The 19,069-nt window shown below is 34.9% G+C and overlaps 2 protein-coding genes across 3 annotated transcripts; both read left to right on the top strand.

Annotated features, from left to right (window-relative positions):
- Positions 1 to 5,720: 5,720 nt before the first annotated feature.
- On the top strand, positions 5,721 to 13,189 carry LOC104090173 (calcium/calmodulin-regulated receptor-like kinase 1). 2 transcript variants are annotated; one of them, XM_009595228.4, is made up of 8 exons: positions 5,721 to 5,984; positions 6,859 to 7,229; positions 9,037 to 9,190; positions 9,990 to 10,116; positions 10,914 to 10,999; positions 11,223 to 11,294; positions 11,452 to 11,655; positions 12,554 to 13,189. In XM_009595228.4, the coding sequence occupies exons 2-8, from the start codon at positions 6,916 to 6,918 to the stop codon at positions 12,887 to 12,889; spliced, it is 1,293 nt and encodes a 430-aa protein (XP_009593523.1). In that variant the 5' UTR covers positions 5,721 to 5,984; positions 6,859 to 6,915; the 3' UTR covers positions 12,890 to 13,189. The 2 variants fall into 2 exon arrangements, with proteins under 2 accessions (XP_009593523.1, XP_033510443.1); XM_033654552.2 differs by lacking the exon at positions 5,721 to 5,984 and adding an exon at positions 6,000 to 6,307.
- Positions 13,190 to 14,007: 818 nt separating this feature from the next.
- On the top strand, positions 14,008 to 16,309 carry LOC104090172 (large ribosomal subunit protein uL24c). The gene is made up of 5 exons (XM_009595227.4): positions 14,008 to 14,170; positions 15,062 to 15,100; positions 15,437 to 15,667; positions 15,799 to 16,016; positions 16,129 to 16,309. The coding sequence occupies exons 1-4, from the start codon at positions 14,078 to 14,080 to the stop codon at positions 16,003 to 16,005; spliced, it is 570 nt and encodes a 189-aa protein (XP_009593522.1). The 5' UTR covers positions 14,008 to 14,077; the 3' UTR covers positions 16,006 to 16,016; positions 16,129 to 16,309.
- The last annotated feature ends 2,760 nt before the right edge of the window (positions 16,310 to 19,069 follow it).

A 19,069-nucleotide genomic window follows, 5' to 3' on the forward strand; every position in this document is an offset into this window, starting at 1 on the left:
AAATGACAATAAAGGGGGCCATTGATGAATGTGTTACGGCAAGCCATGAATGCTACAATTCTCTGCAACGTCTGCTCATTTAATACTAGAGAATATTCTTCATTAAATGTTATGTGGTGATAACTATTCGACCTGCTCTCGTTGATTATGCTCCCTTCGGGGTCTATCCGATACCATCTGCACCTATTGCCCCCGGCCTTAGCTCTTACTTGACTTGTCTTTCGCCTGTCTTCGGTTCCATGTGTCATGCTATTATTCGATCATTTAATATAAACCAATTTTATCATATACTTTTTTTCTTTCCTTTTCCAAAGTACTAATCACAACGTATTGGAATGAAGACTCTTGACCTTTTTCTTGAGACACACAAAATTAGGTAAAACAACTGAGACATACAAAAAAATGCAAAAATCAATTCTGAAATAGTAATCGGGAATCATGAGAAGGCACATAAACATATTGCAAAAGAAATTTGTTTTATACATTTACAAACAAATCAAATCAAATCAAATTAACCTTTGGCCTATACCGGTGAAAGTCATGTGTCGTACGTTGCGAATCAAATGAGGATAGCTATTTCCTTGATAAGTTCTAGGCATGTTTTGGATCTCTTTTTAGGTTAAAACTTTCCTGGTCAACTTCTAAGTTGAGACAATCAGGATTAGAAAAATACAACCAACCAGTAAACACATATATGACGTATATAGATTTCATGAGGTGGAAAAGAATAAAAAAGAGAAGCTTTCACATTCAAGAAATTAACAAAATCGCTCTTTTTCTTCTTTAATTTGCTTTTATGAGATGAGGGAGATGGAAGTCGCACTCAAAACATGGTCCAACGTGGGGGCTGTCGTATGGTTGCCATTTCTTGTCGTGTTTGAAATTTGCGGATTTGATTTTTATATATCAAACTTGGTTGGGTTAGGTTGACGGTTGATTACTGCAATAGCTATTTCTTCCGAATTCATTAACTGCCAATATCTACCTCTTTCATTTGAGTTTCCTATTTCATTAATTTCCAAACTTTAAAAAGAAATAGTAATTAATTGCAATGGCAGATCTAGTTAGGGTTCTAATAAGTCCGACCAAACACCCATATCACTCCTAATATCGTTCCCCTTTGATAAGGAGCGGATCTACCTTATGAGGTAGGGGTGCCACGCCACTCGCTTGTTTCGCTAAAATTCTTACTATATACATAATATCTCTGTGAAGAAACGTATATATGGATAAAGTGGCATCCAAAAATTACAAAGTAGAAGCGGGTGCCATTGGTTAAGCCTTCCTTTTGAAGGCTTTCCTTGGCCTCATTAATGCAAGTTCGATTCCCTGTTGGAGCAACTCCTTTGATTTTTCCTTTTTTCTACTTATTAAGATTTCTTTTATTTTCAGTTCTTTTCCTTCTTTTTCGGTTCTTTCCCTCCTTTTCTTCCTTTTATTACTTGCTAAGTCTATCTTCTTCATTTTTTTAACTTTCGATCCTCATTTTGTTTCTATCATTATACCTTACTTTATGAATAATTATTTTCTATAGGTAATTTGAATTGATTTTAATTAGCATATAATTTCTTTATTTTTAATGAAACGATATTAATTTATATATTGGAATATAATTTGAGCATTATCTTCTATTGGGTTTTAAAAATAAATTAAATGGCTTGATTGATAGTCGTTTTAGTCGAATATTCATAGGTTGAATATTGAAGGTTTTTCTTTGAAAATAATTGTCATATAACTCAAAAATTAAGATGAAAAAATTAACAAAGAACAATACAAGTAAATTAATCTAGTCAAACAAAGAATATATAGTATAGTTAAGCTACTCTTTAAGAAAATATTTATATTGGAGGCGCTCTTTCATGAAATGTTACTTTCTTTTTCATTTTTATTTAGAATGTATTTGAATTAAGCGTTAAAAATTCGAACTAAAATCGAACTTATTTGCTTTGTGAATGAAAGGCATATTCAAATTAACCAAAAACTAACTGAACCGACCCATTATTCCTAATCTGTCTTTGTAGCTACTGACATGTATACTGCATGCATAACATGGTGGCACCCGCAACCTTCGAATCCTGAATTCGCCTCTGCCTTTAATCTCCTTTTGTTGGAGCTATTACTCCTTTGGTGCTGACCATCAGAACAACCCCCTTGTCTGCTCCTAATACCATTAAGTCGTTATAATTAAATATCAAGTATTGAATTGTATTAGAAGATATGATTACACGATTCGAAGTGTTAAAATATATAGTAGAAATTTGGGGTTTGAATTTCCTTGAAGAGTATGATTACTCTTTTAATTTTATTTTCCTCTTTTACAAGTATCTTCTAATGGTATTACATCCAGAATGATGTCTATATTTATAATCTGCCGAGGTACTTGAATGTTTATCAAATCATCGTATGTGGCAATGTGCGGCATGAGATACAACTAAAACAAACACGAATTTTTCGCAGCTTAGAATTAAACCTTGCAGGTTCGTATCGGTTGGTTGATTAATTGTGTAGTTTATTAGTACAACTTTGATACTTCATATTTGATGTTATGTATTATTTAAAATTACTTTTAAGGGAGACTTATCGTATGATGTTTGACAATTTAGATAAAAGGTTTGGTGAGGGTTGACGTGACTTAATTTGATTTTGTTATTAAGATTAACTTTCCGAGAGTACCAAAACATAAATAGACAAGATTAATCATAGTATGTTTGGTAGATCGAAGTTACATTCCATAAAAAGATTATGGAAAATGCTTTTCTTAATTTTTTCTGTGTTTGGTTGATGAGCGAATAAAATTGGACAAATATAATAATATTAAAAATTTGAAGATTGTTTTGGTGAAATTTTTGAATACTTAAGATTAAAATAATGTCTAGTGTTAGTTGGAGCTAGTAATATGAAGTTAAAAAGTAGTAAGATAGTTGTAAGAAAATTAATTTCACTCATAAATGAGGGAAATCACTTCCTCTTTAGTTGAAGAATATTTTTCTTGGAAAATAATTTTTGATAATCGAACATTAAAAAGGGACTTTCATCAGGGACGGGTTCAATTGAACCCATAACTTTTGACACAAGTACAAATTTATGTGTAAAAATTCATTAAAATTGCAACATAGATATGAACTATAACTTTAAAAATATAATGAGCTCAATATTAAAAATCTTAAAAGTTGAACTCATAGAGTTTAAATTCTGAATCCGCTTTTGACTTTTATATGGAAAATATATTTTTGAAAAATGACTTTTATCATGAGGTTTGTAAGACAATCTACACATAGGTCGCAAACGAATACGACGACCATTTACCATAAAATATCATTCCAGTCCCAAAAAAAATCCTTGAAAAACCCAAGCAAAATAGATACAGTAAATAAATAAAGATACCTTTTAATTTCTCTAATTTAAATCCGTACATATGTGTTTTTTTGAATTCCACCAGCGCTCTTCGTCCTGTTAAAGTGTTCCTTTAATGTAGCATTTCTATTTCCTGATTCATTTTTTAAATTCTTCTAGGGCCATAAGATGTCATGTCAACCTTTTGAAACTTCAAATAAATTGCTACATTATCTTGAGCAAAAAAACAAATACTATATGTTGCTAGAATTATCTGTTATATTGTTATAGTTAAAAAAGTCAATTACTGTAGTAATCTTTGTTTCACAGACAGAGTAAAATCTTCAGGACCATTATTCATGGATATAACGAATTAACGATGATAACAGCAAGTTAATTATGTATTTGAAAAGTTAAAAGGGATATGCTTAGCTGTAGTAAACCCAAATAACGGTCAACGTGGATCCACTTTATCATGGACTAATGATTGTTATTTGCTGCTGATTAAGAATTCCAATGTTAGATTTCCTTGCGCAGCCAGCAAAGTTATAAGGCACTATCATTTTAAGGAGTTTTTAACAATCTGTCACTATCATTTTATGTATTTATATTTCATAGCTAGTTTTGGACAATTTGTTGTAGTTGAGTGTATTTGAATACATTGTTCAACTGTAAGTTTTTTAATTTATTTTTATTTTTATTTTTATTTTTTTCCGCATATATTTGAGTGTATTTGAATATACTATTCGGTTGTATCCAACCTTATTTGATGTCGTAAGGTTGAACGTATTTGACAGTATGGAATGTATTTACACTAAAAAAAATGACAAAATGAAGAATACAGCCAGATCTCCGGCGAAAATACAAAATACACTGTATTTAAAAAGGAAGAATATAATCAAATCCGGTCGAATCACCGGCGAAATACAAAATACACTGTATTTATACTAAAACAAATGAAGAATACATTCAAATCCTTTTAGAAATACACATTATTTGCACTAAAAAATGAAGAATACAGTCAAACCCAGTCAAATCTCCGACGAGAATATACTGTATTTAAAAATGGAGAATACAATCAAATCCCGATCTCCGAAAAAAATACAAAATACACTTTAGATCTCTAATGAAATAAAATACACTATATTTATATAACAATTTTTCCGGCGCGAAAGGCAGTAGAGAAGAAAGATGTGGCTTCTTTTTCAAGCGTGAAAAGTAGTGGTGGAGGAATAAGTTTTCAGTCAGATGAATACACTCAGATGTGAAATACAAAGAAGGAGAAGAAGCCATAGATTCCGGCATCTCTGTTAGATCCAGATCCGGTGACGTCTTAAATATTGCAACTTTGTGATTTCAGATTTGAATCTGACAGTGGTGGCGACGGTGTTTAAGGGTGATTCGCGATGAAGGGGGTAGTGGTTTGGTAGTGGGTGGTGATAGGTCTGGTTTGGCGGTGGTGATTTGTGAAGACGAACGAGGGTGGTGATGCATGGAGATAAGAGAAGGGAAAAGAGAGAGAGAGAGAGAGAGGCGGCTGTTTGGTTGGGTTCCGATAGAGCTCCGCCAAGAAAGATGACTGGTGACGACTTGTATACTGGATATCGGCTGGTTGAGGGAGAAGAGAAAAGGAAAATGAGAGGGATGGGGGGGGGGGGGGGAGATTATACAATGGAATAACTTCATGCATTTGGTATAGCTATGATGGGTAAATTGAAAATTCATTGTAGCTATGAAAAGTAATTAAATTAAAAGGTAGTTTTTATCCATTTCATTATCCATTTCATAACTCTTAGAATTAGCTATAGCAGGTAAATTTTCCTACTAATTTTACCTACATACCAATAACACATACTAGTTAATAAGAGAATAGAGAAAGCTCATTTAGATTTCGAACAAGAGTGATGGTAGATTAATTATAAGAAATTTTGGATATTTGCTTATTTTATCTTAAAGAAGTTGGGGCCTAAAATAGTTAGGATCTTAATCCTTGTCATGACAAAGTCATCAAAATTGATGGTTGTTGAAAGTTTGTCTCTCACCATCAAATAAAAATGGTGAAATGAATGAGATTTAAGGTATAATTTAGTATTTTGAAAAAACTTCTCGTAGAAAATACTTTCCCCATAATAAAATTTAGGAGCTTTAAATGTAGATTAATTTGACCGGTAATTTGTTAGAATTGGTTAAAAAGAAAGAAAGTTTGTCTCTCTCAATCCCTTTTTCCTTGTAACACAAGAAAAATAATGTAAATTTATAGAGGGTCCCTAAAGTGGCTAGACCATCATTTATTCTATTTTATTCATCATAAGAAAAGAAAAAAGAAAGAAAAAGACGTGTGAATTGTCTGAATATATTGTGTATAAATTATGAGGGCATTACAGGAATGTAAAATAATCATCATTCGTCACGCGCGTTTAAGTCTCAACGTAAATGTCGAACGAGTCCACCACAGTTGCCAAAAGAACACTCTGCTCTCGCCTCTTTTATTTGATTTTTCTGACTTTTCCTCTATCTAAGCAATTTCCGTAGTTCCAAACACGGTCTAAATCAGATTCCTTGCTTTTTTCATCTCAAATTCTCTACTTTTTGTTGCTTCGCAACGTGGCTTAGATCCTTCTTCATCACGCTTTGTAACTGCTTCACTCAAGGTACAATGGATGAATGCACGTTAACAGAATTGTCCCCTGAAAATGGCTCCTTTTCAGAGTTTCCTTTTTCATAATTTCTTAGAACTTTTATCACTACTGTTTGATCTGTACTATTTTACTTTCTCAAGTTTACCTTTGTACTAATATGATGTATTTTTTCCATTTGATCTGTTGTTTGGTTGTCCAGAAATATATGAGCAAAAGGAATGGAACATTCATTTCCAGATTTTTCCTTTTCGCTGCTGGTGGAATAAGCTTTGTCGTTTTAGAATAGTTGCAAGCTCTGTGATTTTTTTCCAAAATTAGCAAACAAGACTCTTCTCGTAAAACATGTTTTTGTTCTCTTCTCGATATAGTTTTTAAATTATTTGGTTATTTCATCATTACGATTCTCTTTATACCGTTGAAATTGGAGATCCAGTTTAGGATGAAAATTGTATTCATTATTTCTTTGAACGAAATTAGTCTAAATGAAACTAAATGGTTATTGAGGATTCATATGGTGGATCTCAACTAGTTTGGGATTGCAGGAAGTTGTTGTTGTAGTTTCTTTTCAGGAGCTGAGTTGTAGTCTAGATTAAATTATGCTTTTACAGGAGTTGTTTAGCCTTTCCAAGATTTACATGTAACTAGAAAATATAAAGAACTGGACTCATTATTTTTTTGAACGAGATTAGTCTAAATTATGCACTTACTGGAGTTATTTTGTATATTATTGGCCTGAAATGATGAAGTAATATGTTCAGTGAGCATTCACATAGCCGACCCCAACTTGTTTGGGGCTGAGGCTTACTTGTTATTGTTGTTGACTCTTGAGTGCAAAAAATGCTTGAGCCGCCAAGTGCAGGAGTTAACTGCTTTTAATTTCTTACAGCTATTTCACGATGCGATCAATGCATAGATAGCTGAAAATTCGAAGTGCCCGGAAGAAATGGAGAAGGAGTCACATGGATTAATTATAGGCATCTCAATTGGAGTTGTGATAGGAGTGCTTTTAGCTATACTTGCATTTTTCTGCTTTAGGTACCATAGGAAACGTCCTCAGATAGGGAATAGCAGTTCTAGGAGGGCTGCCACTATTCCTATTCGTGCAAATGGTGCTGATACTTGTACAGTATTATCAGACTCTTCCATTGGTACAGAGTCACCAAAATCGACTATCCAGAATGGCATGTCAGTGTGGCTTGGCGGCCTTAGGAAGGCAAATGTTGTTTCTGCTTCCGGTATACTCGAGTACTCCTACAAGTATGTATCTATGACTGTATGCAAAAAGTGTTGCAACTTTTTAGTTCGATTTCCAATCTACTGCTCTCTCATTGTTTGTGCAAAGCGAAATGAGATTCAGCAGTTTTTCCATGACTTATTATTGCAGAGCTTGTTCAAAATCAGTACTTATATTATTATAGTTGTTTCAATCACCAGAAGTAGAATAAGGTAGAAGGATCCTAGGAAATCCAAACTTCCCCTTTCATTTTAACCACGTCCTTACAGTACTTGCCATAGCAGAAATGAGGCATTCTTTTTATTTACACTTTATGACAGAAAGTGCTGTTGATTGTAGGAAGCTTAAGTTCAAACATCGTCCATCCTAATGTCTGGCTTCTTTGAAAATTTTCTGTTTAGAATTCCAACAATGTACTGTTTGGACGTTCTGCAAAACTAGGAACATTCTCCTGTAGCAAGACTTTGCATCTTTGAGCCATGGCAATATCCAATTAATGCCTCTGATTCATAACTCTGATGAATGGTCTTACAATTCCCTTCACATTATTGACCATAAGCTGCACTATTCAATAAATAGACCTTGCATCTTAGGGCCATGATTATCTGCTTTTGATTCATAACTGTGCCGAATGATCATACGCTACTTTTTCATGACTGTTTGGCATTGCTTGCACCAGCTAGATCCACCTCTTAATCAATAAACTGGATACATTAGCCTCTCAACCAGTATCAACCCTTTTAACTCTCCTCTGAGAAGCACAAAGCATCAACATCAACCAGGCTTTTTGCTTAGTAATCACAATAGGAAGGCATATAATGTGGCTGTTGAGCTGCCTAACTCACAGCAGTTATGTCTCAGCAGCCCTTTCACCCCATGATAGTCTATCCATACTAATTCAAAATAATCTACATTTGATATGCTTAAACCTGATGAATGTTGCCAGTACTCCCACAAAGCAAACCAGAGATCAACCTTCACCCATACTTTTTTTTTTTTTTTGATAACCGTGGTGTCCGGGCCAACTTGCGCGCACCTCGACTAATTCCACGGGATACCTGCCACCTCCCACCAGCAACATGTACCAGGTAACTCTATCCACCAAGGCTTGGATAGATGGGAAGAAATCACCTAGTATTTGCCTCCGCTGGGATTTGAACCTGGGACCTCATGGTTCTCACCCACTTCATTGACCACTAGGCCATACCCTTGGGTGCCTTCACCCATTCTTTTTTTATAACAACATCCGCAGTGTGATCCTACAAGTTGGGTTTGGGGAGGATGGGGTGTATACAGACCTTACCCCTACCTTATGTGTAGAGAGGTTGTTTCCAATAGACCTTCGGCCCGTCCATTCTTTTTTTTTTGGAATGGTAAAAATACCATTGCACATATGCTAACGAGTGTCTCACTTCTTTCCCAGCACTCTATCTTGTAAACTTTCCCCTGTGGTTTGCATGCTTGATGAAGCCTCTTTTGAATGGTTTTGGTGTCGATGTAGTGGTTAAGCAGCAATTGGAGATGTTACCCAGAAATCAAAGACTTTGAAAATGAATATTATTGCCTACTGGGTAATGGATTTGTTTTGATACGATCAATATTTGCGATTAAGGATTTGTTTGAATGTTAAACCTTTGTATATGCATATTTTAGTTTTACCATTTCTAGAAATGTGTTTTCCAACATCAGAATGCCTCAGAAGAACTAGAAATCAATGAGCAGCTTTTAAACCATATATATGTATCTTCTATGATCCTTTACATTTAATTGAAGTTTTTATTCTGAGAGATGCTTAAACATTTAGTTAACGTACTCTTTCTTAATGGGCAGGGATTTGCAGAGAGCAACCTACAACTTCACCACATTGATTGGTCAAGGGGCCTATGGTCCTGTTTATAAGGCTCAGATGTCTACTGGTGAGACAGTTGCTGTCAAAGTGCTCGCAACTGATTCTAAACAAGGAGAGAAAGAATTCCAAACAGAGGTACTCTAAACATCACAGAAGCATACTTTTCATGGTGGTTTGACATTTGTTTGACAAGTCACCTTGCTCAAACATTTTGTCTTAAATTTTGACAACCTTTGGAACTGTGAAACAACCATGTTGACTGCATTAATATATGGAAAAGCCAGTTCACTAAACAACCAGTTGATAAAATATGGTGCAGTCGTGAAAAATGCTAAATAAGTTTACTTACTTTTTGTTCTTGTAGATTAATGTTTACCTTAAATCATGAGATATCACCTAGAGAACATGCTAGTGTTACAAGCCCTAGTTATCTTTAACAAACATCCAGTTTACAAACAAAAAGAGAAGGGGATATTTACTTTTAACTCTACTCATATTTTGATTCAGTAGTTGGTGAAGTGCTTGCAACTGATCCTAAGCAAGATGGGTCAGGAAATTGCTGTACCCTCCTAATGTGTACAACGTTTTCTCTAAATGCCACAGCACACCAAAAAATTTAGGCAAATTCTAGTATTTTTAGGTCAACAAAACTTTTCATCCAGTAGGGTTCTAGACTATGTTGCGCGGCTCTCCAAAATGATGCCACACCCATGTCAGATCCTCCAAAAATACACTACTTTTGGAGGTTCCGGCACGCACCAGACAATACTTTTGGAGAGTCCGAGCAACATAGGTTCTAGATATCCTCTAAGCCTAATTTTTTTATTCATATTTTGTGCTAAACCATATGTGTTATGCTGTAATTGCTGAACTACATTTTATATTGTAAATTTTTTAAAACTAAATTGACTTCCAGCTTCTTTTATTTCCACAGGTCATGTTACTGGGAAGGCTACATCATAGAAACCTGGTGAATTTGGTTGGATATTGTGCAGAGAAGGGTCAGCATATGCTTATCTACGTTTACATGAGCAGAGGCAGTTTGGCTTCTCACTTGTACGGTATGCTATGGAGAACTCTGTCTGATGATTTAGTGGAAAGAGAAAGAATTCTTTGAGAGGCAGTCTTGAACAATGCCTTTTCCTGCAACATTCTACAAGTTGAAAACATTCTCTGATTGGATGATGCTGGGATTACCAAATATTACATGCCTGGATGTGCATTTTTCACCTCAATTATGTGCATTGAATAGCATATATCGGTCATCGTTAGATTAAGGCAATAATTAACTGTGCATATTATCAGATCTCTCTCAAATCACCGAAAGCGCGAGAAGTTAATTTGCAGTAAATTGAACTATAATTATATGGGTGTAAACTAGATTAGTCTTCAGCAGTTAACAATAGCTAAGTTTTGGGTGTAGTCAGTCTCGTGCTTACCCACTGTATATTCTAGCAGTCTAGAATTGAGCTCCGCTCTGAACAATATTTTCTCATATTCCTGATGTCCTCCATCTATATGCGTTCAGCGCAAACTATTTAATCAGTTTATAGCAAGGCTACGTAAGGCCTAGTTTAGTGCTGCTGGTTCATGACACTTCTGGTTGCACATACACTGAATACTAGGGGTTGTTTATATGACCATATCCCACCACCTCAAATTGGAAACTCTCCATTATGTTCTGTGAGATTCACGTTATACTGTCATTTGTCTTTTGACTAGCATATCATGTACTCATGCAATCAAAATTTTCATAGCAATCTAAAATGCTGTAAAGTCACCAGATATTTGCTTCCAGGATAACCTCTCACATGCATGATAATATGTTAGTCTTTTAACAAAGGAACTACTTTGACAGATGAAAAGCTTGAACCCTTGCACTGGGATTTGAGAGTTCAAATTGCTCTTGATGTGGCTAGGGGCTTAGAGTATCTTCATGACGGGGTAATCTTCTCCCACAATTTGCATTTAATGCTGACACATGATTAACGACCAATCTCTCTTCGGTACCACGGATCCTTGAAATAAGCACAAATTGCCATTCACATACAAAGTACATTTTTGGGGATCTCAATTTCTGAATCATGCGTGTCCTAGTGGCAATTCTCCTGCTACCATATATTGCTCATTTATTCAACTCTTTAATCTCTTTTATTTCCTTTTTCAGGCAGTTCCTCCAGTTGTACACCGGGATATTAAATCATCCAATATTTTGTTGGATCAGTCAATGAGAGCTAGGGTATGCAGTTGCTAAATATATTTCTTATTTCTCTCCAAAAGTAAAGTAAATGGCATAGATTTCCTTGGTTTTAATGATAATGAAATGGCAGATTTTGAGGTGGTCATACTGTAAAGTCCATTTCAGGCTAATGCTAATCATTGGGTTTAATACATAGATTGCTGATTTTGGGCTTTCAAGGGAAGAAATGATCAGTAAACATGTATCCAACATCCGTGGAACATTCGGATATCTTGATCCTGAATATATATCAACTAGGTCATTCACTAAGAAAAGCGATGTTTACAGCTTTGGGGTCTTACTGTTTGAACTTATTGCTGGTAGAAATCCTCTTCAGGGGCTCATCGAGTATGTTGAACTAGTAAGATCTCTCTCTCTCTCTCTCTCTCTCTCTCTCATTATGAGATGTGAAATTCTTGTCTTCTTTATTATTATTATCTTTTGACAATGATATGGTGAGAACTAAGGGCCCATGATTTCTTGAGCATATACAGCTTTATGAGATTGCTTATGCCTTCTCTCTTTTTCTTTTAGTTTCCCTTCTTACTTTTTTTGTTGTAATATTTTTGCTTGCTCTTATGTCTTCCCCTGGTTGTACTTGGATGACTTCATCATATGCTTATTTTCACTCAACATTGATTCAAATAAGTCCGTTTTTCACTTTGGATAATGTACTGTATAGTATCTACTTGCAAAAGAATTTTGCTTCTAGTAGATATTACTCTCTTTGCTCTCTTGTGCCGCATAATTCAGTTGCGATTACCATTTTTCACATTGGATATACTCTATGTTTACTTACTTTTGTTACTGAGTGCACAAGTTTTTTGTGGACAAGCTTGCAAGGACCTTGTTACACAATTGGTGATAATCTGGTGGTGAGTTATGAAGGAAGTGAGAATAAAATTTCACCGGGCATATTTTCTAAAAATAAGAGAAAATAGTAAAAGAATGCAATAGCAGTTTCATAAATCAATCAGACCCCAGCAAAAAAGATACTGGGGGTCTGAGTCTTCGAGGTTCCTGCATCCTGTAGTCCATGTCTGCGGTTAGCTTATCACTGTTGCACGGATTAGATCTCCTCAAAATGTCACTACTAGCTTTAGGGACGTGAGCACCTACTGTCGAGCAACTTCAACCCCCCCCCAACGCACACAAGCACAAAAAAAAAAAAAAAAAAAAAAACCTCTTTTATTGTCCATATGTTTCTTAAGCCTATTCAGCAATATAGAAATTAAGCTCCAAATGACTAATGATTGTAGGCAGCCATGACTACAGATGGAAAAGGTGGATGGGAGGAAATTGCAGATTCCCGTCTTGATGGGAAGTATGATTTGCAAGAGCTTAATGATGTAGCTGCACTTGCATACAAATGTGTGAATCGTGCCCCCAAGAAACGGCCTTCCATGAGGGACATTGTGCAGGTTCTGTCAAGGATACTTAAATCTAGACACGACAGAAAGCGTCACAAGCGTTCTTCATCTGCAACAGCAGAGGAGGTTACCATCAATGCTGAACAACCAGATTATCGGAGTCCAAACTCTGGACACCGACGAGGGGAATCTATGGACAGCACAGCTGACTCATGTGAAGTTTAACTCAGTTCTTCCATTTGTTTATTTTTTTTTTTTTAATTTCTTCCTCTTCTTTTCTTCTTGTAAAATTGGTCAGGTTGTTAGGTTCTCCATTCATAACACACTTTTGTCTTGGTGCGTTCGATTGGGATACTTAGGATCTGTTATAGTCTGCGTGTAAGATAGCCTTTCTTTCTTTCCAATTTTGTTAAATTTTTGTAAATTTGCGTGGAAGGTAAACGAATGGCAGAAGGAAAGGGTGAAAAGCCCAGATCAGCCTTTTGTCAATTCTATGAAAGTTCATATAATCTTTAACAGCCAAAAGTACCTTTTTTGTTTTTGTTTTTGTGTACTTGATTTGTAGGATTTCCGTATGACTTTGCTGGAATTAGCAGTAAAGAACCAATGTCATTGGCATCTGTTGTTCCGGTATTACTAACAGTTGCTTCGGCTCTTAAAAATAATTGATCTTTCGCGAGCTAGGATTACCTCAATGAGCACAACGATGAGTTCAACTACTACTATGGATATTGAAGGCAATTTAGATTTGTTTTTATTTATTTTAAATAGCCCTAATACGATTCGTCACGGTAGAAGGGCAAGAAGTTGTCGGAATTTAAGTGCAATTGTGATTCGAAAAGTATGTAAACATTAGTATTTATGCTTTTTTAGAAGAAAAGAAGGTAGTAACTGAGAACTATACTAGCTTATAGCTAGATCTCTTGCAAAAATAGAAAGTCAAAAAATTCTGCTATTTAGTTTTTTTTCCCTTATAGTAATGGTTTCCAAGTCAAGTACCTTGATTGTATACCTACCATCTCTTACCAACACAAAAATACATACTAGTAACTATGATTACTAATGCTAATACATATGCAAAGAAATTAAATATAATAATAATACAAGACAAATAACCACGAGAGCTCCTCAAGGCATTGATGAACTATCTACTTAGGAACTCATTACATCCTTTTCAATCTAATATATATTGTTAGAAAGAATCATTGATATATATTGAATCAATTCATTTTTATCTGCTTTGTCCCAAGATAAAGGTACTTTTTCAATTGGGCCGGACTCGACCGGTCCAAGGTCCAATCACTGAGTGAGAAAGAAGAAGAAGGTGTTGCTTTCCTTGTTTATTATCCTATCCTCTAAACTCTCCTGTGTGTTCTTTCTTACTTCCAAAGAGGATTTGAAGCACGCATTGCAATGGCAGCTCTGCAGAGCTCCTTCACTAGTCTTTCAATCTCCTCCACCTCTTTCTTCGGCCAGCGCTTCTCTCCTCCTCTCTCCCCTCCTCTGGTATGCTTTCTCATAACTTCCACTTGAAAATAGAATTTTCCTTTTTCTCTGTGTCAATTCTCCTAATTTAATTCATAAATGAAAAGGTTTCTTCTTGAATAATGGATTTCTATGTTTGGATAAGGAATTATGGGAACAGGGGATCCCATCTCAATTGCAGTATTGATTAGAAATGAATTTTATATCCTTTGATTACAGCCCGTTGTTTAATTGCTCCCCTAGGCCACCATTGCTAGCTGAATCCTTGCTCATATTGACATATCATATGCGTTAGCTTGCTAACAAAATTCACATTGGAAGTTTATAAGAAAAAACAAAAAACCAGTGTAGTGATACTATCAATGGTGCGAGGCTTTTTTTTGGTGAAAATTAATTGGCCTACATCGGACTATATCACACCATGTTAAGAGTGTCTTTGGGCTTAATTAGTAACAAGTTTTCTCTGTTCCAAGTTTTGATCTATTTATTGTCAGTACGTTTAGAGGAGTATCTAGCTGCAAGTGACTAATTTAATATGTAAAGACATCTATATTTACCTGCAATGATTCCTCAATATGTTGAAAAGTCCAGTGCATTAAACATATGCTAATTGATTAACTAAAACTTACTCCCTCTGTACCAATTATATATTCCCCTTTGATATAAATTGTTCTATCGTAGATATATTTCAAACATGTTTACCATGAGGGATCTGGTGAATTTATTGCATAGTGCCTATACAAATCACTAGCTCTTCAGAAAATGCACTTGCTGTTATTCGATTAACACTCTTCACTGCAATTGTTTACCCAATCCTATGCTTACATAGTTTGTCGATTTTTGGTGCATTGAACTGAAGAATTGAATAATCTTTAGCCACGTCAATGAAAATCTACTTATGATCCTATGCAGGTTACATCAACAGAAGGTCCATGTCTGATTCAAGCAAAGGTTGGTATTTTGATGCCATTTTCTGGTCCTTTAAAATGTGTCTCTGAGAATATGGTTGTTGCAACTACTTTTATAGGGTCATTGTTATGTGGTCATGCACTTCTTTTTGAACCTATGACTGCATGAAGGAAGTGCTTAAATTAAATCGTTAACAGTTTTTAACAATTGCCACGTTTTCTACGCTGATCTCTGGGCCTAATTGTTAGTACTTGTTAGGAAACTGACATATCACTTGCAAGGGGAGTATGATATTCTTGTAGTTAACATACCAGTATCTGTGATTAGAATTTGTTTTATCATTGAATAAGAACAATCTTTTTGATGTCTATTTTGCAGCTTAAGCGATGGGAGCGGAAAGAGTGTAAGCCAAACAGCCTTCCAGTACTACACAAAATGCATGTTAAGTTGGGAGATACAGTAAAGGTAATATCCGGTCATGATAAAGGTAAGATTGGGGAGATCACCGAGATCATCAAGCACAACAGCAAAGTAGTAGTAAAAGATGTGAACTTGAAAACCAAGCATGTGAAGAGTAGGAGTGAGGATGAACCAGGCCAGATAGTCAAGGTTTTATTTTGATTCCTCTCTTCTCTAACTTGCCTGAAAACTGTGTTCTTGAGCTTTTCGTTTGGTCTTGACTAGGATTGGATAAACCCTTGACCTACCAAGAAAGTAAATTTTTGTGTTAACATTTTCAGATTGAAGCTCCTATTCACAGCTCAAACGTGATGCTTTACTCGAAAGAGCAGAAGGTAGCCAGTCGGGTGGGTCATAAAACACTAGACAATGGAAAAAGGGTCCGCTACCTCATAAAAACTGGGGAAATCATTGATAGTGCAGAAAACTGGAAGAAAGCAGTCAAAGAGAAGGAGAAAACAACAGAAGCAGTAGCTGCTGCTTCCTAGGAGACTGGCCTGTAAATTCTAGTTGATTTTGCTAATTTTGAATCTTCTTTTGTAATAGTATGATTCTGTTATCACATTAACCTTTTTAAAATCAGTAACAGAAGAATTTGTATTAATGAGCAGAAACCAGCATTAAGATATTGGTGGGAGATTACAAAATTTGTGCCAGATGAGCTGTAGTGAGGATATGACGTCAATTAGAGTATGTACTTCTTAAACATTCTTGAGATTGCACCACATAGCTAGTTGTTATAAACACCTATATATTTCAGATTATACAAAGATTCAGTTCTCCTTCGAAAAATCTTTGTTTCTTTCCTTCCAGAGAACCCACAAAACACTAGAAGGAATAGTGATACACATGTTCTTCACTTTTTACATACATATATATACCATAAAAGTAACGCATTTGAAAAATAGGACGACGCTTGTGCCTGGGCTAGTGAACTATTTCAAGGTAAGGCATAATGCAATTAAAAAAATCACGTCTAAGTTCTTAACAAGATTCCAAAGGAACTGTGAAGGAAAGGAAGAGAATTTGAGTCAATTGCTCTATCTTGACAAAGTTTATTAATTAATGGCTACTAGGTGTAACTATTATTATCATCATATTATATTATATTATTATTTTTTATACTAAGGGTGTGTTTGGTATGAAGGATTTTCCAATTTTCTCATGTTTGGTTGGCATGTTTTGAAAAACATTTTCATTATGAACTCATTTTCCTTACTTATCAAAAGAAGGGAAAACATTTTTCAAAACTCTTTTCCAACCTTATCCACCCTATTCCCTATCCCTGCCAACCCACCCCCACCCACCCCATCCATAAGAGACAAATAAGAGACAAAACTTTTTGTACAGTTATAATGTATGTGTGATTTCAGAATCTCCTTATCAGAATTTTTAGCTCCTCACCACATATAGGATCTCTCTTGCAAATTATAGCAGATGTTACCTATTATTGATTTAAAAGTAATATTTTTAATTGATCAAATAAATTTAATCTTCAATAAGTGATAAAAACAAGCAACAAAAAATTAAAACATTTTAGTTTACCATTTTTACTTCGAGATGTTAAATTTACCAAAATCACTTATCTTAACCTCAGACTTCTTCATCTTATCTTCATTTCATTTGTCTTTTTTCCCCTCCTTTCTCAAAGAAAGTTTTAACATGTTTATGCATATGCAACACGCATTCTTCAAGCGATCAATGGAAAATAAGATGAATTAAGTAAATTAAAAATATTAAGTCATCTCACAAATTCTAAAATAACAAAAATTCAAAAGAGAATTATTTTGTGTATATATATATAGGCTTCATATAATAATAGACAAGGGTACAACGTGCAACGCACGTTCCCAATCACTAGTAAATACTAAATACTGAAGTTAGGCGTATTACTTGTCAAATTACTACTACTTATTCCAAATGCGACTCTTTCTAAAGATTAGCCATATTTTCACAGTAAACACTTAACACAAATGTCCCGAAATATTAATATTTTTAGTCAATCTTACCATCGCAAATCGTTGTAATGTCAATACTCGCTACTTTCCAGTTTTTCCTCTTTTTGTGGTCCAATTCGCCGTTCTTGAATTTCAATTGAGTCAAATATAGGGCCCGTTTGGACATAAAATTTGGTTGAAGATTTTTCCGAAAAGAATTTACTTTTTTTCGAAATCAGCATTTTAATAAAATTTCCAATTTTCACTTGAAAATGCATTTTGAAAATTTTCGAAAATTTGAAAAACTGCAAAAAGCTGTTTTTCAAAATTTTCACTCACAAAACTTCAAAAACAACACAAACTGAAATTTATGTCCAAACACAACTCTAAATTTCATATACCATTTTCAGTTAAAAAAAATTTTCACCATTTTTTCGAATTTTACTCTTCTTATGTCCAAACGCCTACATAAAAGGGTGGGGGTGGTGGGGGAAATTCGACCCATTTTGCCTTGCGAGTCCTTTCCCCTCTTTTTGGTCTTTTTTCTTTTTTTCCCCTAATCAACAAGGGACACTTCCTTTGAGATCCCCACTAGTTTCTTCGAACAGATTGTCACCTATAATAGGATATGAAAACTTCTTGTTAACAAAGAAGGTAACGAGGGGATTAATGTCTTCAATGTTGTTGAGCAATATAATTAACAGGCATCAACAAGTTAACGGCAACAAAAACTTGGTGTTTAGCTTGCATTTCCATGTGCTATTTGTTCTATTGAATAATTAGATCTTCAGCCATTAAGACCCAACAAACGATCAGTCATTACTGTGGTTATCTTCTTTTTTAAGCAAAAATAGGTTGTTGCTCAAATACCCAAAATAATTAACTCAATATTGCTTCAAAATACGAATCTTTGGGCGATTACTTTGTCAAATGGTAATTCCATAGAAGTAAACGAATTCATCTTTGTCTTTCATGAGATCTTTTTAGAGAAGTGATCACATCTATCAAAGTCGGACCGGCTATTCCACATTGCAGCTTTAATCAAAATTTGCTGCCACAGAACATGTTGGTAAATATGCTTTGCATGTCTAATTAGTTCTCAGGTTCCAAGTATTTCAAGGTTGATAGAATCCAACAGGAAGTATCAAAAAGTACTTGTTTAACTATTTTTTTCTGAGTCGTGACAACATGAAGACAACTTTGTTGAAGCAAATATAAGAGTCTGCAATGCGGGGACCTTAGTACGTTTGAAAGCAACTCTACTAAAAGAGCTAGGGGTAATTTTTTTATTTTACGGATGGTAATTGATTATGGATTACTAAAGAACTTGGTTCTTTACCTTACTCCTTAAGCGTAAAGTAAAAATAAGCAGCAAAGTAAACACAATAATTTTTTCGTGGAAAATCATCCGGATCAAAAGGTGCAAAAACCACGACCTACTACGTAGGATTTTCAACTTCGACTTCACTAGAACAATGATCTAAATGTATCGATTAGAAATCTGTAACTCAATACTCTCTAGTACTCCTACTACAACTATTTGATTTACAAGTTACTCTAACTTGTAAAATAAACACTCACTCCAACTCACTAATTGTTTATGACACTTTGATTA

This window comes from Nicotiana tomentosiformis, chromosome 7, assembly GCF_000390325.3.
Source record: "Nicotiana tomentosiformis chromosome 7, ASM39032v3, whole genome shotgun sequence".
Taxonomy (NCBI): domain Eukaryota; kingdom Viridiplantae; phylum Streptophyta; class Magnoliopsida; order Solanales; family Solanaceae; genus Nicotiana; species Nicotiana tomentosiformis.

What these genes read in the sequence shown, in the direction of transcription:
- LOC104090173 (XM_009595228.4), top strand. Translation starts at nt 6,916, where the DNA reads ATGGAGAAGGAGTCACATGGATTAATTATAGGCATCTCAATTGGAGTT. An exon ending in ATACTCGAGTACTCCTACAA is followed by an intron (nt 7,230 to 9,036) that starts GTATGTATCTAT and finishes CTTAATGGGCAG; the next exon opens with GGATTTGCAGAGAGCAACCT. An exon ending in TAGAGTATCTTCATGACGGG is followed by an intron (nt 11,000 to 11,222) that starts GTAATCTTCTCC and finishes TTCCTTTTTCAG; the next exon opens with GCAGTTCCTCCAGTTGTACA.
- LOC104090172 (XM_009595227.4), top strand. Translation starts at nt 14,078, where the DNA reads ATGGCAGCTCTGCAGAGCTCCTTCACTAGTCTTTCAATCTCCTCCACC. An exon ending in CTCCTCTCTCCCCTCCTCTG is followed by an intron (nt 14,171 to 15,061) that starts GTATGCTTTCTC and finishes GATCCTATGCAG; the next exon opens with GTTACATCAACAGAAGGTCC. An exon ending in AACCAGGCCAGATAGTCAAG is followed by an intron (nt 15,668 to 15,798) that starts GTTTTATTTTGA and finishes TAACATTTTCAG; the next exon opens with ATTGAAGCTCCTATTCACAG.